Source organism: Haliotis rufescens, unplaced genomic scaffold (genome assembly GCF_023055435.1).
Source record: "Haliotis rufescens isolate VD_foot unplaced genomic scaffold, xgHalRufe1.0.p SCAF_7, whole genome shotgun sequence".
In the NCBI taxonomy this organism is placed as follows: domain Eukaryota; kingdom Metazoa; phylum Mollusca; class Gastropoda; order Lepetellida; family Haliotidae; genus Haliotis; species Haliotis rufescens.
Window position 1 is genome coordinate 40,978,561 of NW_025964361.1, and position 23,259 is coordinate 41,001,819.

The window sequence follows — 23,259 nt, forward strand, 5'->3', positions numbered from 1 at the left end:
AACGAGCTTTTGATATTTTATGAGGACAGTCATGAATATCACTTGTATACCAGTATTATCTAACGCATGTTCCCTCCAATACCCCTAATAATGGATTGCTCCCCTGATCTCATCTCCACAACATCTGCCCCAACATTGCACATGAAACTAAAGTGTTTTTAAAATGAATAAAATGGACTATTTAACCTACGCTCATGCGTAACCGATAATGTCAATATGGATACGAATCCAAAAAAAGAAGAAAATGGTCGAGTAATACTATAATTTAATCAAATTGTGAGGTAAATTGATATTTGCATTTGAGATCAAGGATTAAATGATCACTGTAAGGTAAAATGGAGAAAGAGTACTGTTTAAATTACAAATTGAACATGTCTGACAGCTGCCATGTGCAAGAGTTTAACATTGGTTGTTATGTTTTCAGATCGCAGATTATCCCGAAAACGAAGTCAGATGTCTTTAGACAGACTGAAACGCTCCCTATCAATGGAGCCCTTACACGAGTTGTCAACATCTGCCAGTGCTGCAAACCAGACTTGGAAGTCGAGTTCGTTTAAACGGGATACGTTGAGTGTGGATATGGCCATTTCCCAGACGCCAGTTCATGTTCCTTCAGTGGAAGTGACCTCCTCACGGATAATAGCAGAAACTATTCCTGAGGAGATAGAGCGGAAACGCAGGGAGTCAATGAAACCAGCACCAGGCGAATTCTGTGAATTTGTTGTGAGTGCTGATGAGATTAAAATCGAGACTCATCTGGCGTCGCCATTGGATGAGGATGAGAATCATGGGAGATTGACAGGACTGGAGGACAAGGTTCATCTTCGCGACGACAGACCAAACTCCACAGAGAGTGTCATGTCTGCACATCGCAAGGACGAGGGCCTGGGAGAGTCCTTTGACCAGTACTCAGAAGTCAGTGATTCTTTGTCGCGGAATGGCAACTTGAACACGGACGCAGTCACTCATGTCGATGATGGGATGCAGCCTGTGACGTTGTCCCCATCCGATTCCCCCTCCCACTCCCCAGCCAGGTTAGGACCCTCAGCTAGTGAAGTGCTGGCAACTATTTGCTCAAGTAAAAGAGTTACATTTATGTAATGTGATGGTGTAGACAGATATGGATTGCAATAGAAATGACAATGCAAAATTGTCTACATAATCAACGGATCTGACAAACTGCTTCAAAATCTTTAATACATGACACAAATTTGTCACTCTATCTATTGTGCCTTGTGAAGGTTTATTAAACTTGGTATAGAAACTGAAAACATGCCTCATGGCTTTAGTTCCTAATTCTCCATTGTAATGCCCCTGTTTGTAGATTTGGTGTTTCTTAATTGGGCTTTAGACTTTTCCCTAACACTTCGATTTAAGGAAGAACAAGTTTAAGAATGTATAGACATTAAAAAGGAGGGTACAGTGTTCCCTCGCTATTGCGCCCTTCAATATAGCGCTAACTCAGTTATAGGGTGCGGTAAAGCATGGCTCCCAAAATTTACTACCATTTTCAATAAACTCAAGTTTTCCAATGACACAATGTTTTCCCCCATCTCAGAAAACATTAACAGCTGATCACACGATCACGTAACACCGGAAATACCAGTCAACAAATCCGAACTGAAGTACGCAATTTAATCCTATAATTATAATATATGGTAATAAAAAAAATGTTCATTGTCAAGTTTTCATGTAACATACAGTCATGTTCAGTTTTAACTACTGCTATAGTATGAGGATTTTTTCGACCAGATGTTAATGAAAGGTAGTTCTGACTTGAGTCTAAAGTAACTTCTCAAACTATGATAAGCTTAACTATCCAGCTGTAGACAATTGTAATGCATCTCATTCAGTGTCAGAAATAAAACAAACATTGATAGGCTGCTATCAGGACACACACACCTTAGAAGCTGCAGGCCCTGATTTAAAAAAAACTGCAGCTTATTGTGACAAATACATAGACATGGTATTTTACTGCAGGCCATAAGAACCCATACAACATTGAATTTACAGCCCCGACACGAGATCCACCTGATACAGGCCTATGCGCAGCTTATTTCAAATACTGATCCATTACACGCAGAGTAAAGTTACCATAAGTGCAGGTTCTATGTATACTAAGCCTGATATTGATGTTATTGTACCAGGTTCCCTCGGGTTCAAAAGGAACTGCAGCATAAAGGTGGGAATGTCAAAATGACTTAAACAGAGTAAGCGCCTTGTACAACCAACAAAGATTTATACTTATCTTCCAAAATGTCATTTACATGAGTTCAGTGCATTAGCTATCCATGGCACCAACACATTACAGCTTTACAGTATTCATAGAAATATATATTGTGGTCTGTGTATGTCCAAAATGTTTCATAAATATAATACAGGTGTGTGAATACCAGAGAATAAACTGTCTCGATTATCTGCCCAAACAGATTCCAATGCATAAAAAGGCAAAATAGTGATAAAATTATATGAATGGATCACTGAAAATAAGTCATGACACCAGGGGTTTGTGAAAAGGGTAAGCATGTCCTCAGTAGGCCCACATGCGAGTCTTTGATGAAACAGTTGGTCAGTTTGAAGTTGTTGTGGCAGGCTTTGTGAGTTGTCATTTCCCTTGCGGAAACATACACTGATCTACTACAAATGTGTATGTTTACATATGATATTAACTATTTCTATAGACTTTCATCATTCCACGCAGGGGAACTATTAGAATAGAGTATTATCAATCATATATTTATGGGGCTGTATGATATAATGTATGTATACCATTTATCTGCATCGTCATTAACTGCATTTTTTCAATACTGAAGGTGAGTATATGTTCAAAGTTTATCAGATCATATTATTGCCTACATTGTATAAAGTTAGTATTCATCTTTAAATGTCAAAATATTAGTTACCCAGTCAGAGAAGAGAAGACATATCAGTTGTTTCATTTCTTCACATCATCATTAATATCCATTGTGAGGGCTGGTAAGTGAGACAGCATAGCCCTTCCAATGGATTATCATAATCATGTATGTGTACTTTAACAATGCATTATGGAAGGTATTAAATGGTGTATGCTCACTTTGGGCTGGTGAATGAGATAGCTCTGCCCAATTTGATTATATATAACCATACATAGAGATTAGGCACTTTATGCTGACCTTGGGCTGGTAAGTGAGACAGCTTAGCCCCAAAGAAGCGTAATCAATCTAACATGCGCTTCCATCAATGCATTTTGAAGGTTATCTGTTATATGCCCATTTGGGGCTGGTAGTTAAGAAAGAAAAGCTTCAAATGGGTATTTTAACATATCTACATGTAATGATGTTATTTTCCATATCATTATATATACTGTATATATATATATTTAAATGCCTTCAACTAGGATGATTCTTTGATTTCAGATTAATGAATCATAATTGAACTCAAATATACCAGGTAAAGATTTTCTCATGCCAAAATCTGTAAGTCTTTTCACAAACCTTTCTTGTTCAGTTTATGTAACCTTTACAAACCAGAGTGACCTTTACTGCTACAACAACCCAGTACCTGCAACTAGAAACACAAGAAGACCTCCTGTCACTGTCCTCCACTGCACTAATAGTGTTAACCGACACGTGAATATTTATTCACCTATATGCAAATGAGCAGATAGAGAAACAACTCCCTCATCAAATTCCAGTGTTGTTAACAACAATAATATATCAAGTCATCAAGTGTGCACCGATAGTGCAACAATCCTTTCTCCACCTTTCTTCAGTGTGCCCCTATAGTGCAACAATCCTTTCTCAAGTGTGCACCGATAGTGTAACAATCCTTTCTCAAGTGTGCACCGATAGTGCAACAATCCTTTCTCAAGTGTGCACCAATAGTGTAACAATTCTTTCTCAAGTGTGCACCTATAGTGTAACAATCCTTTCTCAAGTGTGCACCGATAGTGCAACAATCCTTTCTCAAGTGTGCACCAATAGTGTAACAATTCTTTCTCAAGTGTGCACCTATAGTGTAACAATCCTTTCTCAAGTATGCACCTATAGTGTAACAATCCTTTCTCCAGTGTGCACCGATAGTGTAACAATTCTTTCTCAAGTGTGCACCGATAGTGTAACAATCCTTTCTCCAGTGTGCACTGATGGCTTGTTATGATACACTCTGTTTCAGACAGGATTGCTTCCTCTGATAGCACAGGCTCAACTATTTCACAAAAAGGTTAACTTTAAATGTGAGTGAGTGAGTGAGTGAGTATGGTTTTACGCCGCTTTTAGCAATATTCCAGCAATATCACGGCAGGGGACACCAGAAATGACTTTAAATGTGAAGAAATGGCCAGATGTTTGTGATAATTGAAACATGATGTATATTTACAAATACTCTGCATTTGTTAACAATGCACATATATAAATTATTATAACTATAGTTGCAGATGTTGTGTATTTTGTAGTCAAACTTAGTTGGTAGTTTTTGTATCATTTCGTACCTTTGTGTGATTTAAATCTCATTTGATTACGTGGGTATTATTTCTATCAGTTGTAATATTCTGCGTAATACATTTTATGATTCGATGTACCTTGTGCTATGTATATGAACTGATAAATAGGCACAATCAATATAATAAACAAACAGACCATCTCTATCACAACAAACAAAATTAAAGGTGACAAATTTTACTTTCATTTTATGAATTACAAATCTTATTTTTTCTTTATTATATCATATATCATTTAATGTATTTTTATGACTTAATAGATTATAATTTATGTTTATTGCATAAATGGTTATCAATGGCACAACAGTTTAGTTTAATGGGTCAGAGACCAGTACACCTGTTCAAGAGCCACCTCATCTTTCCTGATCATATTTTGGGATGCAGACTGGATAAATACTTAAAACAAATTTTAATAAGCTGAAAACTAAAATAATATTTTAAAAGATTTGCTTGTGAAGGATGACATGGGTTGGAACCGAGTCTTCAGCAATAGACTGATGGTAGCTGCTTCATTAGGTTGGCCATGCCAGTTTCCTGAGGAGACTGAATCAGTTAATGACATCAGAGAACATGGTCAAACCAGTGAAGATCTTAAATGGATGCAGACAGATTCTTTATTCATTCAATTAAAGTGAATAATCAGAGGGGTCAAGTGAAGGTCAAACTGGACTGATAAAAATGTGAAGAGATCCTAGGTAGTGAACAGTTAAACATCCATATTAAAAAAAATGTATATTTAAAATATCACATAACTTGTATGTGTTCAGGCTAATCAAGAAAAGTGATGTTTTTAGTTTTTCCAAATATTCATCTGGTGCTGAAAACTATTTTTTTTATGCAATCTAACCAGATTTGAAATTATGACACCTATTTACCTGGACCCATTTGCACAAAGCGATCTTAGTACTAAGATGATCATAACTCCCATACTTTAACGTAGGCTTACGATAGTCTTAGCACTAAGATCACTCTGTGCAAGTGGGCCCTGATACTGATAAATGATTTTAACTTGCAAGTCACTGGCTGAAGAAGGTTTCCTCATTGAACAAAAATGCAAGGGAAAGTAAAAATAATATTATCCATATGATCAAACAAATATATGAAGTACATGAAAATCCAGCGAAGCACATATCCCTTGTGGTTTTGACTCATTTCCTTTTCATTTATTGTGATTGCTTTGAAGATCTTTGAGTAATCGATTTACAGGTTTTGTTGTCTGTTTTTGTTAGTTTAGATGTGTTGCTTGTCCCAATGACAAAACTGTGATTTACCTGTGTGAAGGAGGAGAGTCTGTGATTCAACATTGTCAATGTGGTCTGTTGTATACCTCGAGGGCAAAACCGGGTGGCCATAGATTATTTTAAATTCAAATAAGACAGCCATCTCCAGGGTTCAAGACAAATATAAAAACTATTATTGCTTAATTTTTAGGTTTTTTTATAAGGGTTGAGGATTTTGGGATGGAACAGATGATCTCAAAACTTTAATTCATTGGTTTCAATGTGACGAGATAAATAAAATTTCACAAGATTTTGATCGAGGGTGCTCATAGGTAGTGTCAAACATTACCAGAAAAAAAGACATTTTACGTAATTGTGTTTACAGGTTTTGGGTGTTTACAGTCAAAACGAATATTTCATTGTTATGTGAGATAAAACTGAGTTTTGCCCTGATCTTGCTTTAGCTTCACTGGTGTGTTGTATGCTATCTTTTCAACTTCTTATTTGTATGCTCTTCTGTCATTATTCTTCCTTGTTATCCCATCCTTTTATCGACATTCATTTAATTTGTATTTTGAGGATTTTCCTGTATCAGTGTATGTCAGTATTATTTGTTTAAGAATATATGCAACAGAGCCAAGATTGAACACACAAGGGTAACTGAGGATTACATATGAAACAATTGTCAGTAAAACTAATATTTAATTTTTTAAAAATATATATTGTATTAAAATAAGTTGAAAACAGACGTTTAAGGAGAAAATATTTCCATATTCACAGATAAAAACTTTTATTTCAGTGTTGAGACTTTGTTCTGCTTATGTGAAAGGTATTAGAAAATAGCAGGAACATATATGTGACAATTTTATGACTCTTTGTGTTATCTTGTATTTAAGGTGCTACTCACATTGTTGGAGAGTCATTACATCTTCTAGGCTTGAAAATAAGCATTTTATTTGCTTTAAGACTATAATACCATGAGGCTTTATTTCGGAAATGGATGTCTAACAAAATTCCAACAGCTCTGTTTAATGCTGAGAGAAATACTTCAACTACACTACCCAACATTGCTAAGATGACTAAAGATGTACATTTTGTCGTTAGTAAATGTTGAGAAGTATATCATGTTAGTATTGGAAAGGGTTGCTTTATAATGTTGGAGAAAACATGTTACATTTTGTTTACTTTTCTTATGATAATGATGTTGTACTTCTGCTCAAAACTGGAGATTGTTTAGAAAACAAACTTTGTACATCTTGTATAAATGGACTGTTTAGCCCAGGTTTACATGTTTTCATTATGGTTTGCTATTGATTCTATTTCTTGTTTCTATGATTTGTCAAGATGTGTAGTATAACTTTCAACGAATTGTTTATTTGTTTCCAATAGTATTTGTTCAAGCGATGACTCTTGACCACTGAGTGTGAGGTATCCACTGTTATTGTCAACCTCATTGTAACAGTTATGTTATTAAAACACCAGTTTCCCAGCAGCGGAGGACTAAAGCTTTGTTTGTTGTGGCATAAACAGTACATTCAGAAGGTTGCGAGGGGGCACGGGTGTGCCAGTTGTCTAAGGCCTGCGATTCGCTGTGCACAGTTGGGCACACGTAAAACCTATGATTGTGGGTTTGAATCCCGGTTCGCCCCGACCATACCTGTGCTTGTGGGTTTCACTAAAGTGGTAAACGTCCGAGACCTGCATCACTTGGGGCTTTCCTCCCACATTAAGCTGACACGCAGCGATATAACTGGAATACTGTTAAAAGCTGCGTAAGACCCAACTCACTCACTCACTCACTCAGAAGTTTGCGGGACTTAATTTCACATGGTAACAACGGATGGTTTATCTGGGCCAGACTCGATTATTTACAGGCTGCTGTGATACAATCAGGACTAATGCTTACTGTGGTGGCCTAAAAGATCAAGTGCACAGGAGGACAATGAAATGTTTTGATCACTAGTTGTTGGAAAGGCTAGTGGTTAAGGTGGTCACTTGTGGGAGCCGAACCCAGACTTCGCAGTTACATGGAATAGATGAAGTCTTCCGATTGGAAAGCCATACTCGCATTCCAGCACCAAGCACCTCAATATCAGAATTATGGCTTCAACTGACCAATCAGCATTGAGATTCGCAAAGATGCAAATGTGGAAATATCGGATAGTCATTACACACGCCCATTCTTCCCTTATGGGTAATATTGATGTGTTTTCGTTTGACGTGACCGTGACCGTTATACCCTGGTAGGATTGTAACAAACTTGCATATTCTCAAACTGTACACAAGAACCTGAACCTGAATTACTTTCGCTAATAGACATATCCTCAATGACTATGACCATTAGCTGCCGAGATATAAGTATTTTATGGTAGATCTACATGTGTAGGTTTAACGCGGAAACCGGGCAGACACTTGAAATACTCCATGAAATTGAATGTGGTAAACGTTAATGATCTGATCAGTTTGGGCTTTTTCCCAACATTGAGTTGACACGCCGTGATGTAACTGAAAACCCCCCACAAAGCAGGCAAATTAGCTGAAGTTCATACCATGCTGGAACACCTTTAACAATGTACAACATGTTGAAAATGTTCATAATGGTTGATGTTAAATATGACCACAACCACTGAAGCAAACGTGTTTGCAATGTAAAAAAGACAACGCTCTCTTCACAGGTTGAGTTCATCTAATGTGTTGTATATATCTCAAGGTGATCTAACTGTACCGTTCATAACTGTTTAAGAATGGGTGAACTGCGAAGTAGTTGTCAGTAGGCCGTACCATTCAGCTCTTCCCGCTTATCAAGATATGGTGGCTTTTAAAAGAAAATATAGAAGTTGCAGGAAACTGACAACTTTCATATCCTCCAACACAGCCCTAACAAACCGGACGAGATTCAGAGATTAACCTTGACTTTATTTCTGTTACTTTTTACTATACACCAGGAAATGCAGACGTGTTTTCTATTTTTCCAAAAGCCACCTGATACTGTTCTAATTACGTACACACGTCAGATTCCCCTGGCATGCTAATTGTAGTCTTAAGCATGCATTAAAACAAACAAAGAATATCGAAATCATTAATGGAATAATTTTGTTATCACCCGAATATATGGAGTTTTCTCGACCTGAATGTAGCAGGAGAGAGTTTCTATAGTTAATACATAACCTTGAAGGCAAAGCAACTGCAATCATGTTCCTAAAGCATAGAACTTAAAAAGTCTACTGGTGTTTCACTCAATCGAAGATGAACCCAGTTGACCTTTTAAAGAGTTTTCTTTTTTAAACTTAAAATGTAAAACGAATATGTGAAATGTGCGATTTTGCCTTGCAATTTGTGTGTTCTTGATGCACGTTTTGGTGAAATGACTGGTAACTTTCATTTCCCATGATTGATGTACAGCAGCTTGAAGGGGAAAGACAATTTGAGATATTAATTTCCGTTAAGCCCTTTAAGCGCGCATTAAAACTGCATTAATGTACACTGGTCTTGTCAAAATGTTTTGTTGTGGACACAGTTTAACGTATAATTTATATATAAAGTCAAATTCACAGAATATATATATGCTCATATTTACGTTGGCATGTGAATATATATTTGCAGTGAAGTATGAAATGTAACTTGAAACCAAATGTTTGGAGATTTCCTGATTCGAGACATTTGTGTACTATGCGTCAAACAACATGCACATGTTCTTAGTCCAAGGTAAACTCGATCACCAACGAAGAAAGAGTAAATAAAACTTCAAAAGATGCACGCGTATCCCCCCTCCACGTTAGTCAAAACTAGCTTCCATTACAGAAATGTATTGAATAAGGTATTCGAAATAATGTTTCGCCAAGTAAAATAACATCTAACTTTCATTTTCGAAAGTTAGGAACTGATGAATCATCAAATGTAACAAACATAAGGAATTTAGCATGGAGGGGCTCAACAAGAAACACAACCGTTCTACATGTGCTGAGGTTGCAATCGTAACGAAGTGAAGAGTTAAGCCGAGGTCACCATGTCACAGTTGATAAACAGGTGCGAGACGCGCGGACGTGAGAGAAGCCAACTTGACCGTGATACTTGGGTCACGTGCCATAAAATCACGTCGCCGCGATGTTTGAACGTGCTTTTCTTTCCGTCAAGCTAATTTGCATCATCGGAATACATTTGGATAGGAAACGTCAATACAAATAAGGAATTATTTGCAAACAATAAAATACATCTAAAACACATTTTTAAAACACGAAAAAATATAGGAAGACTTTTTTCCACAATTTAGAACCCTATTTGAATTTGTTCAGCTGCTTCTAAGTGTACTCACGTCGATTATTTTTAAAACATATTTTCAACGCAGTTTAAGTGTGGATTATCTTCCATACAATTAAGCAAAAAGCAAATTTGAAAATTCTGAAGAACTTCAAGAAATCACCAAGAAAGTTTATTTCACAAACAGGTAATGACGTCAATAACAACGATTCACGTGTGTTAGAATATCCACAGGCAGTGGTAAGGAAGCTTAGCGGGTTCACTGAGATTAGAGGGAGGTGACATCCCCACTCTACCGACACGACCAACCAGTGCTAACTTCCGACTTGGGACACCTTGTGCCGTTCGCAGTCTCGAACTTATAAAAAGCGGGCAAAAACACACACTGTCATTTCGAGTTGAGTTTCAACTATTGCAATAGCTTTTTGAACCACGGTTTGGATTTTACTTTCACCGAATCATCATGAAGACTTTCATAGGATTGCTTGCTGGTAAGTGTTCAAAACCTTCACGACTTCAAAGCCATTAGCAGAGAATGCAACAAATTATTGAAAAACACACGTTCTATTGTGATTTGGAGCCAATGGGGTTATATTCTAAATATCTCTCCCTGGCAGTATATTGTGTTTTGAAGTTTGATGTTAACAGTAATACAGGCATTCAGTTTTAGTTCTAAAGTAACAAATAATAATTGACCTCCAAAAGAATAAAAGACATTGTCAGTTTCATTTTTGAAACGACAGGTCAGTGCTTGCACAATGATCATTCTTAAGTCTATTTACAAGTATATTCACTTTTCAAATTATCAAGAAGGCTGTCGCTCTCATTTATGGATATATTTCCTATGTTCAATTTTTTTTCTATTAATATATTTATTTCCACAAAATGTGTAAGGATATTAATCATTTGAGTCAAATATATATATTGTAAGTGTAAATGGTCTCAATATTTTAAACGATCTAAATCAGCGAAATCAACATATATGTGAGTGGGCTACATAGCGATAAGGTGATTGCAAAGTACTCTACCTAGTAATGTGTCATCATAACCTGGTATTTTTTCATACTATCGACCACTTGTCCAGACTCGACCATTCACAGGTTTTTGTCACGTAACTGCGATATTGTTGTCTCGGGCAAAAACACAGCCTGAGATAAATTGACAAACACTTATTAATAAATTGCAGGTGACTCCGTGGCGTTTGATTGACTGACCAACCAAAATATTTTTCCGAAATGAAATTAGGCCACGCCAACTAGCGTGCTACTGTTTCCTGATTGGCTGATAATAGAAGGGGCGGGTTTATGTTGCATAAGTGCGCGGAACTTTGTCACTGATTTCGTATTGTTCACCATATTTTTGTGTTAATGATTAAAAATGCAGTCTGTGATATTATTATTATTATTATTATTGAAGAATATTTTTATAAAAAAATTAATTTTTTAACCCGTCTATACACGTAATACCTGGTGTGCACATTTTGCGTAAATCTGATACCCGGAGTTACAAAGTGTGCACACTGCTGAACGTTTATACCTGCATTAATGCAAACAAAATATTGAAGTCAATTCTTAACTAAACAATAACATTTGCTGATCAATATTATGGTATAGTCAACCATAATGACCTTGTGTTCCTGTGTTCACCTAGTGGTGTTCCTGTCCATGGTCTATGGCGAGCCTGAAGTTGACGTCATGGGTGGGGGCGTGGTCAGGTGTCTGTCTATGATCGCCAACGATACCGAGTTCGAAGCCCCACCAGCCGATGAGCCAGTATCGAAAAACTTTACCCAGAAGGCTTTCAAATCCATCTGCAAGTAAGTATCTTTTTTTAACATGTGATACACAACACTTTCATAAAACGAAATCAAATAATGATGCCATATAATTTAATCTAGAAGTACAGTGATGAAGAATAACAAAGTTTGGCCCCAGTTTGTAAAAAAATAGAAGTGTCTGGCTTATTCTATCTACAACGTCAGTATATCACACAGTTCAGTTTGTAGTATGGATTTAGAAACATCTTCTTTCTCCTTAAATCAAACTGTTTAAAAGAACCACATATGTTCACTAGTTGTTCTGACTGAGCTACTCTTCATCCCCTGTAGGGCCAAGGACAAGTTTGTCAAGTGTATCGACGAGAACCTCAGCTCCTCCGAGAACGAGATCTCCTCAGTGTTCCGTCCACTGTTCGACAAGTCAACAGTCAGCGAGGCCTACGCCGGACTCTGTGACAACCTCACACGTAAGTCCACACTTACGACCAAACCCTTTCCATGATCATAAATAAACTCTGCCAAAAGAGTCTGCTGTACGATTCCGACTATATCATAAGCATGTGCTCATGCATCACAATCAATTAGTGAGGTGAAATGGGGTTTAACGTCGCGTCCAACATCATTGCACTTATATAGCGACGTGCCTGCACGTGTGTGTGTGGCTGCTTGTACTAGTCCGGACTGATGCCGATTTATAGTGCTAGCACACTGAGATACCATGCCGCAGTTAAACATGAATACCCCACTCAGACACAGTATACTGTCTCCGAACCGACCAGCCGACTTGTTTAAGCCCCTTAATGCCGAGCGCCAGACAGGGTAACAACAAGTACCTTCTTTTAACGTCTTTGGGTACGACGCGGCTGGGGATCGAACCCCGGACCTTCCGCTCTCCGGGCGGACGCTCTACCATTAGACCACGGAGGCGGTCCAATCAATTAGTGATGATACCAGTGACGAAAAATTGAGCGTATCCTGCCACCCGGTGGCACTCCTCACAAACACATGCAAAGGCAAGTCAAATGTTCACTGTTAAAATATACGGGATCACATGGTACACGTCCAAATAGGGAACTGCATCAACATCATGTTGGTAATGTCCTCCACATGTCTGCAATAACAGTTACCGTCAACAATACAACCTTTATTTATATAGTCGTGTGACCCTCTTTGAAATCTTCGTAGAAAGAACATGTTCGAATGTACCTCCAAAGACTGCCAGTAGAGTAATATTGCGTGTGAATGCATGATACTTTTGGACAATCACAAACATGTCCCTCAGCCGTGAAACACACCACAGTGACAGCTGTAACGTCTTCTCCTTCAGTTATCGAGGAAGATGACGACCTCTCCTGCCTGATGAACACCACCAGCCTGATGCCATGCTACTCCCAGTACAACACATACATCGGCTACCTCTCCGTTGTCATCCGGTTCGGCAGCAAGGAAAGACAACTCTCCAACAGTGTCACCAAAACCCTCGTCTGCGCGTAAGTTTGAATTTCAAGCTGCCCATAATCATCTAATTTCTTTTATTCGCTCGTCACGCCGAAGACCCGAGTTCGATTCCCGACATGAGTACAATGATATTGCTGGACTATTGCTAAAAGCGGCGTTAAACCATACTCACTCACTCACTCACTCTCTAATTTCTTTTGTCTTCTTATAATCCATGATGTGTAAAGAAAATAATGAATTCTTTGGCGCCTGCATCACTTCTTTTACTGGAGTGAGTGAGTGACTATGGTCTTACGGAGCTTTAATCAATATTCCACAATATCGCGACGGGGAACACCAGAAATGAACTTCACACATTAAACAAGAGCTTTCAGCGTGAGCGAACGCTTTAACCACTTGGCCAGCCCACCGATCTTTTTTACTGGAAAGATCATGGTTATGACAGAGTTAAGTAATAAATTCAATACACTCAGTGCTACTACAAAACTGATTACAAAAATGCATAATGTTTCGTATTTTCCGGAATAAAATCTATTTCCAGCTCAAACCTAACCCCGACTAAGTTTATTGTTATCAACCATATACGTCCATAAAGCATTTCAATAAATTAATTTCCTTTCCTCGCTAAATATCGGTCAGGTTCGTGTAATTCCGGGGAGAGTAAGCACCCAGTATCCAATGCTGGTGTTAAAACCCGAGGATTCAGTAGTCGGGTTCGGCTACTTCTTGACTGTGTCCATAGTGTCACGATGGCGTGGAAGGATTATGGTTTAACCATAATTCACTCACTCACATAGCTCTTACGATATGCATGGGCCTTATAATATGTATACGATGACTTAATACAAAGTCGCAGTCATGCTCCTTGACCTACACTTAACCTTCTCACCTTGCCGAGATGTATCAAGTGTATACAACAGTTTATTTATATAAAGAATAATCACGAACACCTGTCGACATTAAAACTGTCTTCTCTGAGGTCCGCGTCTAAAACTGGGGTCGCCATGGCCCCGATATTTCTCGGAGCTGTAACTCTACTGTGTAATGTCAGGTGTGTTCCGAATGTATGAATAACGTTGCATGACAAAAGAACATTTGAAACCGAAGCTTCGTGCTTGTTTACATATTATTCCAATTGATCTTTCTTACGTTCCAGTCTGGCCGAGAGGCGTACCCAGTGCGAGGTGGAGGTACTGAGAGGGTGCAGTCAGACAATAGGCGACATCATGTCGGCTTTCTACGAGAAGAGCCTTCCCAGCGTCTGCCGCGAAGGCAAGGAGACAACAAACTAGACCCGCTCATCTTTAAAATGGGGGACACGCGTTCTTCTGTGTCTATGTCTCTGTTAATGGGTTGGGGAGGGGCTGCAACGCAGGGGTGAAAGAGATTTTCACAATTGGGGAAATAATCAACCGCTTTTGTGATCAATATGCTAAAGATTTCAAATGTGAACACATTTCAGCTCGGATTATGACAGTTTTGGTTCACAATGTCACACTACACGCAAACTTCATTGATTCAAATTCTGCACACGCACTGCCTGTTGAACAGTTAGGTTTCACTTACACATCATGTGTTCAATCATTCGATCAGGTATATTTCAACTTATTCTCAACACTTTTGATAATGTTTGAATTATTTTCGATTTCATTTACGGAAACATTGTTATATATTACCCCTTGTTCTCTCTGCGTTGTGGTCGATCCTCGTGCTGGCGAAGTGTACATATAGCCATCTCCGTCTTAACATCGTCTCCGAGAAGTGTGTCAACAGATTGAATGTCGGTCAGTTTCGTTTGACAAAGCAAATTTGATATTGAGATTATGAACCTTTTAATATTTGTGTAAATATTTCAATAAAAAATGTTTCTTTAAACGCTGTTTTTTATTCAGTCCTTAGAGTGAGTGAGTGAGTTGGGTTTAACGCCGCTTTTAACAGTATTCCAGTTATATCGCGGCGTGTCAGCTTAATGTCGGAGGAAAGTCCGGTGAAACCCACGAGCACGGGTATGGTGCTGACAAACCTAGAAACATAATTGGGGCGAACCGGGATTCGAACCCACGATCATAGGTTTCTGGCGTGCCCAAGGAACGCAACTCCTTAGACGGCCGCGAATCGCGGCGCCTTAGACGACTGGGCCACCCGTGTCCCCATGAAACTTAGAAACATGATCAGGGTTGAATTGTGTCACGCTTATGGGGCGCTACTCCGCTCAGTGAATGGTGACGCCTTAAGGGGCATTTACGCGGTACATCAATTGTACACAATTTGTTACATGCAACACACTGCATCTTGTGAAAATGCATGTCGGACTGAGCCACCCGCTCCCCCTCTACGTGACGTGTGAGTGAGTGGGTATGGTTTTACACCGCTTTTAGCAATAATCTAGCAATATCACGGCGGGGGACACCAGCAATGGGCATCACACATTGTACCCATGTCGGGAATCGAACCCGAGTTTTCGGCGTGACGAGCGAGCGCTTTAACCACAAGACTACTTCACCACCCTAAAACGTAATGAGATAATTGTATAGAACATAGTTGTCAGCAGTAAGTAACCTCACCACGGTAGTTTAAGTTCTCGGAGCTTGAGTAAGCAAACCATTACTTCAAGAATGAAACACTGCATTAGTGAGTGAATTGGGTTTTACGTCGCTAGGAACAGTTTATTGCATGACAGCTTTATATGTGATACAAGTCTAAGATGACGAAGATCGTATTGACTAATGTGATGAAACTCCCAGCAGGGGTATGGTGCTGACTGACCAATGGTAAGATGAGGGACGGATCTGGGATTCGATCCCATAAACAACGGATCCCAACACGACTACTGAACGCAATAGGATAGTAGAGTATATTCATGCCAGGATAGTAGACTCTATTCACCCCAGGATAGTACATTGTATCCATGCAAGTGCCCAACATCTATTTAAGTCGCGTCCTGCAAATCTTGGGGAGATACACTTGCGAATCTCCAAGGGTTCTTCAAAACCAACATTCGTCGAGATTCCGTGGTAAAATAGATACATACAATCTTTAGAACCAAGTTATGAGAGTGAGTACGGTTTTACGCCGCATTTAACAGCAATACCACGGCGGGGGATACCGGAAATGGGCTTCCAACATTGCATCCATTTGGGGAATTCCTACCGGGCCACTGGCGTGTCGAGCGAAAGCTGAACCACAATCCCACCACCCAACGGGCAGGATCTAGTGAGTGAGTGAGTGAGTATGGTTTTACGCCGCTTTTAGCAATATTCCAGCAATATCACGGCGGGGGACACTAGAAATGGGCTTCACACATTGTACCCATGTCGGGATTCGAACCCGGGTCTTCGGCGTGACGAGCGAACGCTTTAACCACTAGGCTACCCGACCGCCCCGGCAGGATCTAGTGATTACATCATGCGACCGGATTGTCTGTTCTCCTGATCCGACGGCGTTTATGGTTGTACATGCAGCCAACCACTGATTTTTGTTTGCATGTTGTTTAACGCCGCACTCATCAATATTCCAGCTATATTACGACGGTCTGTAAATAATCGAGTCTAGACCAGACAATCCAGTGATTGACATCATGAGCATCGATCTACGCAATTGGGCTCGATGACATGCATCAAGTAAGTAAGCGAGCCTGACCACCCGAACCCGTTAGTCGCTTTTTACACAAGCATGGGTTGATGAAGACCTATTCTAACCCGGATCTTCACGGGAGCAAACCACTGATTTACCTGGCCTCGGCTTGAATGTTTACTGACAACTATGATAAAGTTTGAATAGTGTTGACTGCGGCGTTAAAAAAACATTCATTCACTCTTCAAAATGGTATTTAAAATGTAAGAACATGTTTACAACATACACAATACACAAAGGGGATTAAAAAGAAAATACATGTATAAGCAAATTGATGTTTACAGAAGCAGGTAACGACAAAATCTCTTTCAAACCTTATCATGACATGAGGGGGCACAGGTGGCCCAGTCGTCTAAGGCGCCGCGATTCGCTGTGCAGAGTTGCGTCCCTTGGGCACGCCAGAAACCTATGATTGTGGGTTCGAATGCCGATTCGCCCCGATAATGTTTCTAGGTTTACCAGCACCATACCCGTACTCGTGGGTTTCACCGAAGTGGTAAACGTCTGAGACCTGCATCACTTCGGGCTTTCCTCCAACATTAAGCTGACACGCCGCGATATAACTGGAATACTGTTAAAAGCGGCGTTAAACCCAACTCACTCACTATCATGACATGACAGTAAACGAGGGGACGGAACGACAACCGTAACTAATGTAGCTTTATTATCTGTTTGTTTGTTGTTTAACGCCACACTCGGCAATATCCCAGCTGTATGAAGGTGGTCTGTCAATAATCGAATCTGGACCAGACAATCCAGTGATCGACATCATGAGCATCGATCCACGCCATTAGGGTACGATGACATATATCAACTAATTCATCCAGCCTGACCACGTGATCCCGTTAGTCGCCTCTAACAACAAGCACAGTCGCCTTTTACTTATTCAGTTAAGTTACATATCTTAGGCAGTCAGTGTTACAGTCAGTATGGCGCCACTAACGAGGGATGACAGTACCTTTTATTATTATACATACATACAGCTGTCAGCTCTTCAGTCTAGTGCACCCTAAATCATACTCAGCCATTTTCTCTGTATATGACAAAGACATGAAGTTAAAGAGCCCACAGTTTTCGTCACAAATATGCCACAACATATGAACCACGGGTATATAGGCGTCGTATTCCAGTTTGATTGAAATGGAAATTTGCTAACATATGTGGTCCTAATACACTTCACCTTGGACATAGCCATATTGTACCGTCTTTCTAGCACGTTTTATTGACTTTTCTTTTGTGCGATGCTTTGTATATCTTTATACAAGTTTTCGGCATTTTCCTGAAGCTTCATTGTCCTGCTGAGTCATGAGCCGCGCCTATCTAACAGGTTTAATCAATGTGTGAATAGCGTTACAAAATTCTGAATGAGTTAAATTGGTTGTGATCGTCGAATTTTTTTTTGAAATTTATTCATACATATATATGTAAGTGTTTAAATACGGAACGCGTTCATTTGCGCTGTTGTTGTGACGTTGGCTTTCCGTTACAGAATAATCAGCTATAGACAGGTAGAGTGAACTTAATTTGCTACTGTATTTTTTATAATGACCTTTTATGAATATTGTTCTTATGATTGAGAGGCGAAGTAAAAGGGGGTTAACGTCGCGTTCAAGATTATTGCACTTTTATAGCGATTTGCACGCACCTGTGTGTGTGGCGACTTGTACTAGTTCGGCCTATTGCTGGTTTAAAGTGCTAGTCCACTGAGACACTAGGCCGCAGTTTAACATGAATACCCCACCCAGACGCAGTATACTGACCCCGAACCGATCAGTGGTTGATACATGTCATCGATCCCCATTGCGTGGATCGATGCTCGTGATATTAATCACTGGATTGTCTGGTCCAGACTCGATTATTTACAGACCGCCGTCATATATCTGGAATAATGCTGAGTGCGGCGTTAAACAATAAACCAACCAACCAACCAATCTTGTATTAGCCCCATCATGCCGAGCGCCATTCAGGGTAACAGCAAGTACAATCTTTTAACGTCTTTTGGTATGACGCGACGGGGATCGAACCGCCGACGTCTTCTGTACCCAATTCCGGGAAGTCTGGATGGTTTGAAACCAGTAAGTCCGGACTAACAAGGTTTGACTTTATATGGCTGATGTATGTATACACGGTATAAGGTTCGTATCATAAGACTGCACCCGGCCGTTTCCACCCAACATGCACGACGACGCTATGGTCGAAGAAACTCACATATATGTCAAGTAAAGCTTTTTACGGTTTGTGAACGCCCTGTGGTATGATGATCAGTTTTCGGTTCATTTAGCATCACTATGTTCCGTTATGTCAATGACGTCACCAAGCTTGGCATGGACACGCAAGTCCTGCCCTAGGCTCGAAACTGGTAACTGTTTGTAACTATTTGACAGTATCTAATAGCGCCTGTCTGGTTCAACCATTAACCCATTTATAACGACGAATTTGATAACAGATATCGTCAAGATAATTACTCGTCCAAAAAAGTACCCTCCAAGTATCTCCTCTCGGCAAATACGAAAAAGGTGACATTTCATATCCGATAAAGATTGTCTACTTAAATTTATTCATTTTTTGTAAGTGTAGTTTCTTTATGCTTCTGAACGTAAATCACAATCTGCTATCGGCAGGAACAATGGCAGTCACGTAGCAGTTCTGTCTAACGTTATATACAGCTATATACACCCACTGCATGCTTTTGTACAGCTGGTACCTGTAAGTTAGATAAACGACATGCATATAGGAGCACTGACTGTTAGTATCAATGGCTTTACAAGGTCTACAGACATGTGAGTATTTGTCCCATGCTTGGGACTGTAATGAGCGTTAATTGGTTAATGTTGCTTCTATTTAGGAAGAATAATGTAATCACAAGTTGACAATAAATGCCGTATTCGACGAATTAAAGGGGTACAACGCCTCACAGTATGGTGCCCGTATCTAGCTCTCTCTAGAATCCAACTATTGTCGTCAACATTGAGACATTGTTTATACTTCCTTTGGTAATCATAACTAACAAATTGATATATGTAGTAAACTTTAGTTAAGTGAGTGAGTGAGTATGGTTTTACGCCGCTTTTAGCAACATTCCAGCAATATCACGGCCGGGGACACCAGAAATGGGCATCACACATTGTACCCATGTCGGGAATCGAACCCGGGTCCTCGGCGTGACGAACGAACGCTTTAACCACCCGGCAACCCGACTGCCCCAGTTAAGTGAGTGAGTGAGTTAGGCATAACGCTGCTTTAAACAGTATTCCAGTTATATCACGGCTTGTCAGCTTAATGTAGGAGGAAAGCCCATGTGTACCACTTTAGTGAAACCCACGAGCATGGGTTTGGTGCTGACAAACCTAGAAACATAACCATGGCGAACCGGGATTCGAACCCACGACCATTGGTTCCTGGCGTGCCCAAGGGACGCCACTCTGCACAGGGAATTGTGACGCCTTTGGCGACTTGGCCACCCGTGTCCCCAAGTTTAGTAAAGACAAACAGAGCAGTGTGGGGAAGGCCTGAATCAGACTTGCAGGGACTACCATTGTGTAGTCTAGTGCTCCTTTGAGTTCTGGGGTAGTATACGAATGCTCAAGACTGCTCTTTCTAAAAGATCATTTATTCCACCCTGTTGTAGGAGGTGAAGCTTCCTTGCGACACATTTTGAAAGTATAAAAATTACTTCAGATAGGAAGGAAATCTTACTGCAGGATACTTGATAAGCGGGGCAGGCCACAATCTGACAGGCCGTGTCACAGTATAACAACTACTGTTCAAAGCGGCGTTCAACCCAAACTCACTCACTCATAAACTTGACTTGAATACGGCACACTAAGCTGTTACAGGGAACCCACGACGTGATCAACTGATACATAGTGTCATTTAGCTGTTACTGGTAGGCCAAAACACTAGTCGAACACTGTGAGATAACGGTTATTGTTATTACTGCCCCCAAAGACGATCTCAACAATATATACAAGTAATAATGCAGGCAAAATGGAAGCTGTGCTCCAACATATTCATTGTGAACCCTCACTCTTAACTTAAAGCAGATTTATACCGTAGTGTTTCGCTTTGAAATGACAACCGCCTCCAACTTTTTCGAAGTTTCTGACAACACGAACTCGCGTCATATGGGTCATTTACATATTGATTTACCTACATAATACTTCGGACAGATACTTGAGTTGTGATGTTTCACGGTTTCACCGAGGCAGTGTACCGACTGATCCCTCTGCATAAACTTGAAAATTGTATTTGACTAAAAATACAAAATCAATGTAATGAAAACATTACTAGGCTGAAGGTCTAAGTGTGAGTGAGATTGGTTTTACGCCGCTTTTAGCAATATTCCAGCAATATCACGGCGGGGGACACCAGAAATGACCTTCAAACATTCTACCCATGTGGTACAAGGCAAAATCGGACATCACATATCATGTCTGTCACTGATGCGTCAAATTTGGAAATGTCATCGACATGTCTACCCTAACGATTTTTAAAGATTTACCATCGTCTGGCATCAGTGTAATTCTCATTTTCTTCATTCTCGACAACCACCTGTCGTTCTGACGTTGATATTGAACTTTAAATGGTAACCCTCCTCTGATACACCGTACCCCGAAAACACTTTATATCCCCCTACACACACCCGCCCTCACTGGATCCTTGTGATCTCCGTGCCAAAATCCCTCCTCGGACCTAACAATCATTCTAGACCTCTCAATCATTCGAGAACCGTTTATCCTCCCAACTGGATCCCTGTGCTCCCCATCCCAACCTCCCTCATCGACCCGAACCTTTAAGCACACTCCAGACCCACGTTGGTCTTCGTACCCTGAGAACCATGACAACCCCCCCCCCCCCCCCCCCCCCCCCAACGCGACCTTAACTATAGCCTCACTCCAGATATGCAGTGGTCTAGTAGCCAGTTCCATCCCGTCCCTCCTTAACGCCCATCATTCATTCATGTACATATAGCCTTGAGTGCCCGACCCTCCCTGAAGCACCCCCATTCATCCCGTCCATAGACAACATAGCTACAGCAGCTCTAGGCTGGGCCAGACTGTCCTCAAGGCCTACTCATCGACAGTGATATAAAAGATAACAGGTGTTAACCTGGTGTCGAGTAGATCGGAAGGTGCCCCGACCCCCCAGGGTCGACCCTCAGCTAATTTATATCTCTCTGAGAGGGTAAAGAGATAGCGAAGGACATGCGGAACATTCCTTGTGAGTCACACCACACATCATATCACTCCGGAAAACGCGATAGCATGTGTGCGTTATGTCACGGGTGCTGATATGAAACTATATGACGCATATTTACGTCCCGAAACAGTGGATTCCATTATTGCAATGGTTCGTATTCCTCACTTAATTCCTTTTCCCCCAATCATGCGTTCGAAACCAAGATCGATAGTATTGTATTTATTTGCAAATTTATTTTATTTCCCGTCCTTTCGTTCACATGTTTAACACTTTATCCTCATCATCTAATGTCGTTCTCATTTTTGTGTGTCATCATCCTTTGAAATTACTGTCAATGAACAATTCGGCTACAACATAATTCTCAGATCCATAATCCAATGTTACCAGCACTGCAAACAGTGTAGACTTTAAAAAAATGTCAGGCAACAATTGGCATCAATGACCCAAGCAACTCCATTACTATGGGTCGTTTCACAAAGGGGTCTCAACACTATGGTTGTCGCAATTCCAAGACTTACGGCCTCTGCGCTAAGAGTGTGTGAGTGAGTATGTTTTTACGCCGCCTTTAGCAATATTACGGCGGGGGACACCAGCAATGGGCTTCACACATTGTACCCATGTCGGGAATGGAACCTGGGTCTTCGGAATGACGAGCGAACGCTTTAACCACTAGTCTCTCTCTCTCTCTCTCTCTCTCTGTGCTAAGATCACTTCTGAGGAATGTAACCCTACCTCCTACTTGCAGCAAGAGTAGATTAATATTGGTAGAGAGTGGTCAGAATGTACGATCTGGTTGATGATTTGTCATCGGACCCACGCCGGTATTGATTGGTGATGCCTTCAACAAAGCAGCCGCGATATAGCGGTAGTATAGCTCACGAGTTATCCTGTAAAGGCAAAGGAAAAGTAATTGGCAGGGGTAGGATAAGTTAGTTTTGTGCTACGTGGTACTAGGTTATCCCGGTGTGGTGTGATGAGTCGTTTTCTTTCATTCTTTCAAGAGAATTGTCCAATTGGCAAGCATAGAATTTTGAAGAAATCTCTACTAAAAGAAACCCATTGTAGAAATAAGACTGTATCATAAGCATGGGCTTATAAACCGCTACAAAAGAGTGATGACACCAGGTGTTCGCGAAAGGTCAGCGTATCCTGCCCCACGGGTGGCACCCATCACAAACACACGCAAAGGCAAGTCAAGTGTTCACCTGAAAAAAACACAAGAATACAGCTTTGTGCTG

General features: G+C 40.3%; 2 protein-coding genes across 9 annotated transcripts in view; both read left to right on the top strand.

The window, feature by feature from the left end:
• The window catches only part of LOC124132657 (transient receptor potential-gamma protein-like), a 383,698-nt gene extending 376,509 nt beyond the window's left edge, over positions 1 to 7,189 (top strand). For 6 of the 8 annotated variants that reach the window (XM_046496669.2, XM_046496670.2, XM_046496672.2 and 3 more), the window contains one exon: positions 425 to 1,544. In XM_046496669.2, the coding sequence (XP_046352625.1) occupies positions 425 to 1,101 (677 nt within the window). In that variant the 3' untranslated portion in view covers positions 1,102 to 1,544. Of the gene's footprint in view, positions 1 to 424; positions 1,545 to 3,395 lie in introns of those variants that run through there. The other 2 variants (XM_046496673.2, XM_046496674.2) reach the window with 2 other exon arrangements.
• Positions 7,190 to 10,111: 2,922 nt separating this feature from the next.
• Positions 10,112 to 15,064, top strand: LOC124132658. The gene is made up of 5 exons (XM_046496676.2): positions 10,112 to 10,445; positions 11,605 to 11,770; positions 12,062 to 12,198; positions 13,059 to 13,221; positions 14,346 to 15,064. Exons 1-5 carry the CDS (start codon positions 10,418 to 10,420, stop codon positions 14,479 to 14,481), a joined length of 630 nt encoding a protein of 209 aa, XP_046352632.1. The 5' UTR covers positions 10,112 to 10,417; the 3' UTR covers positions 14,482 to 15,064.
• The last annotated feature ends 8,195 nt before the right edge of the window (positions 15,065 to 23,259 follow it).

Coding starts and splice junctions, on each gene's coding strand:
- LOC124132658 (XM_046496676.2), top strand. CDS start 10,418: ATGAAGACTTTCATAGGATTGCTTGCTG. Junction 10,446..11,604: donor TTTCATAGGATTGCTTGCTG/GTAAGTGTTCAA, acceptor GTGTTCACCTAG/TGGTGTTCCTGTCCATGGTC. Junction 13,222..14,345: donor ACCAAAACCCTCGTCTGCGC/GTAAGTTTGAAT, acceptor CTTACGTTCCAG/TCTGGCCGAGAGGCGTACCC.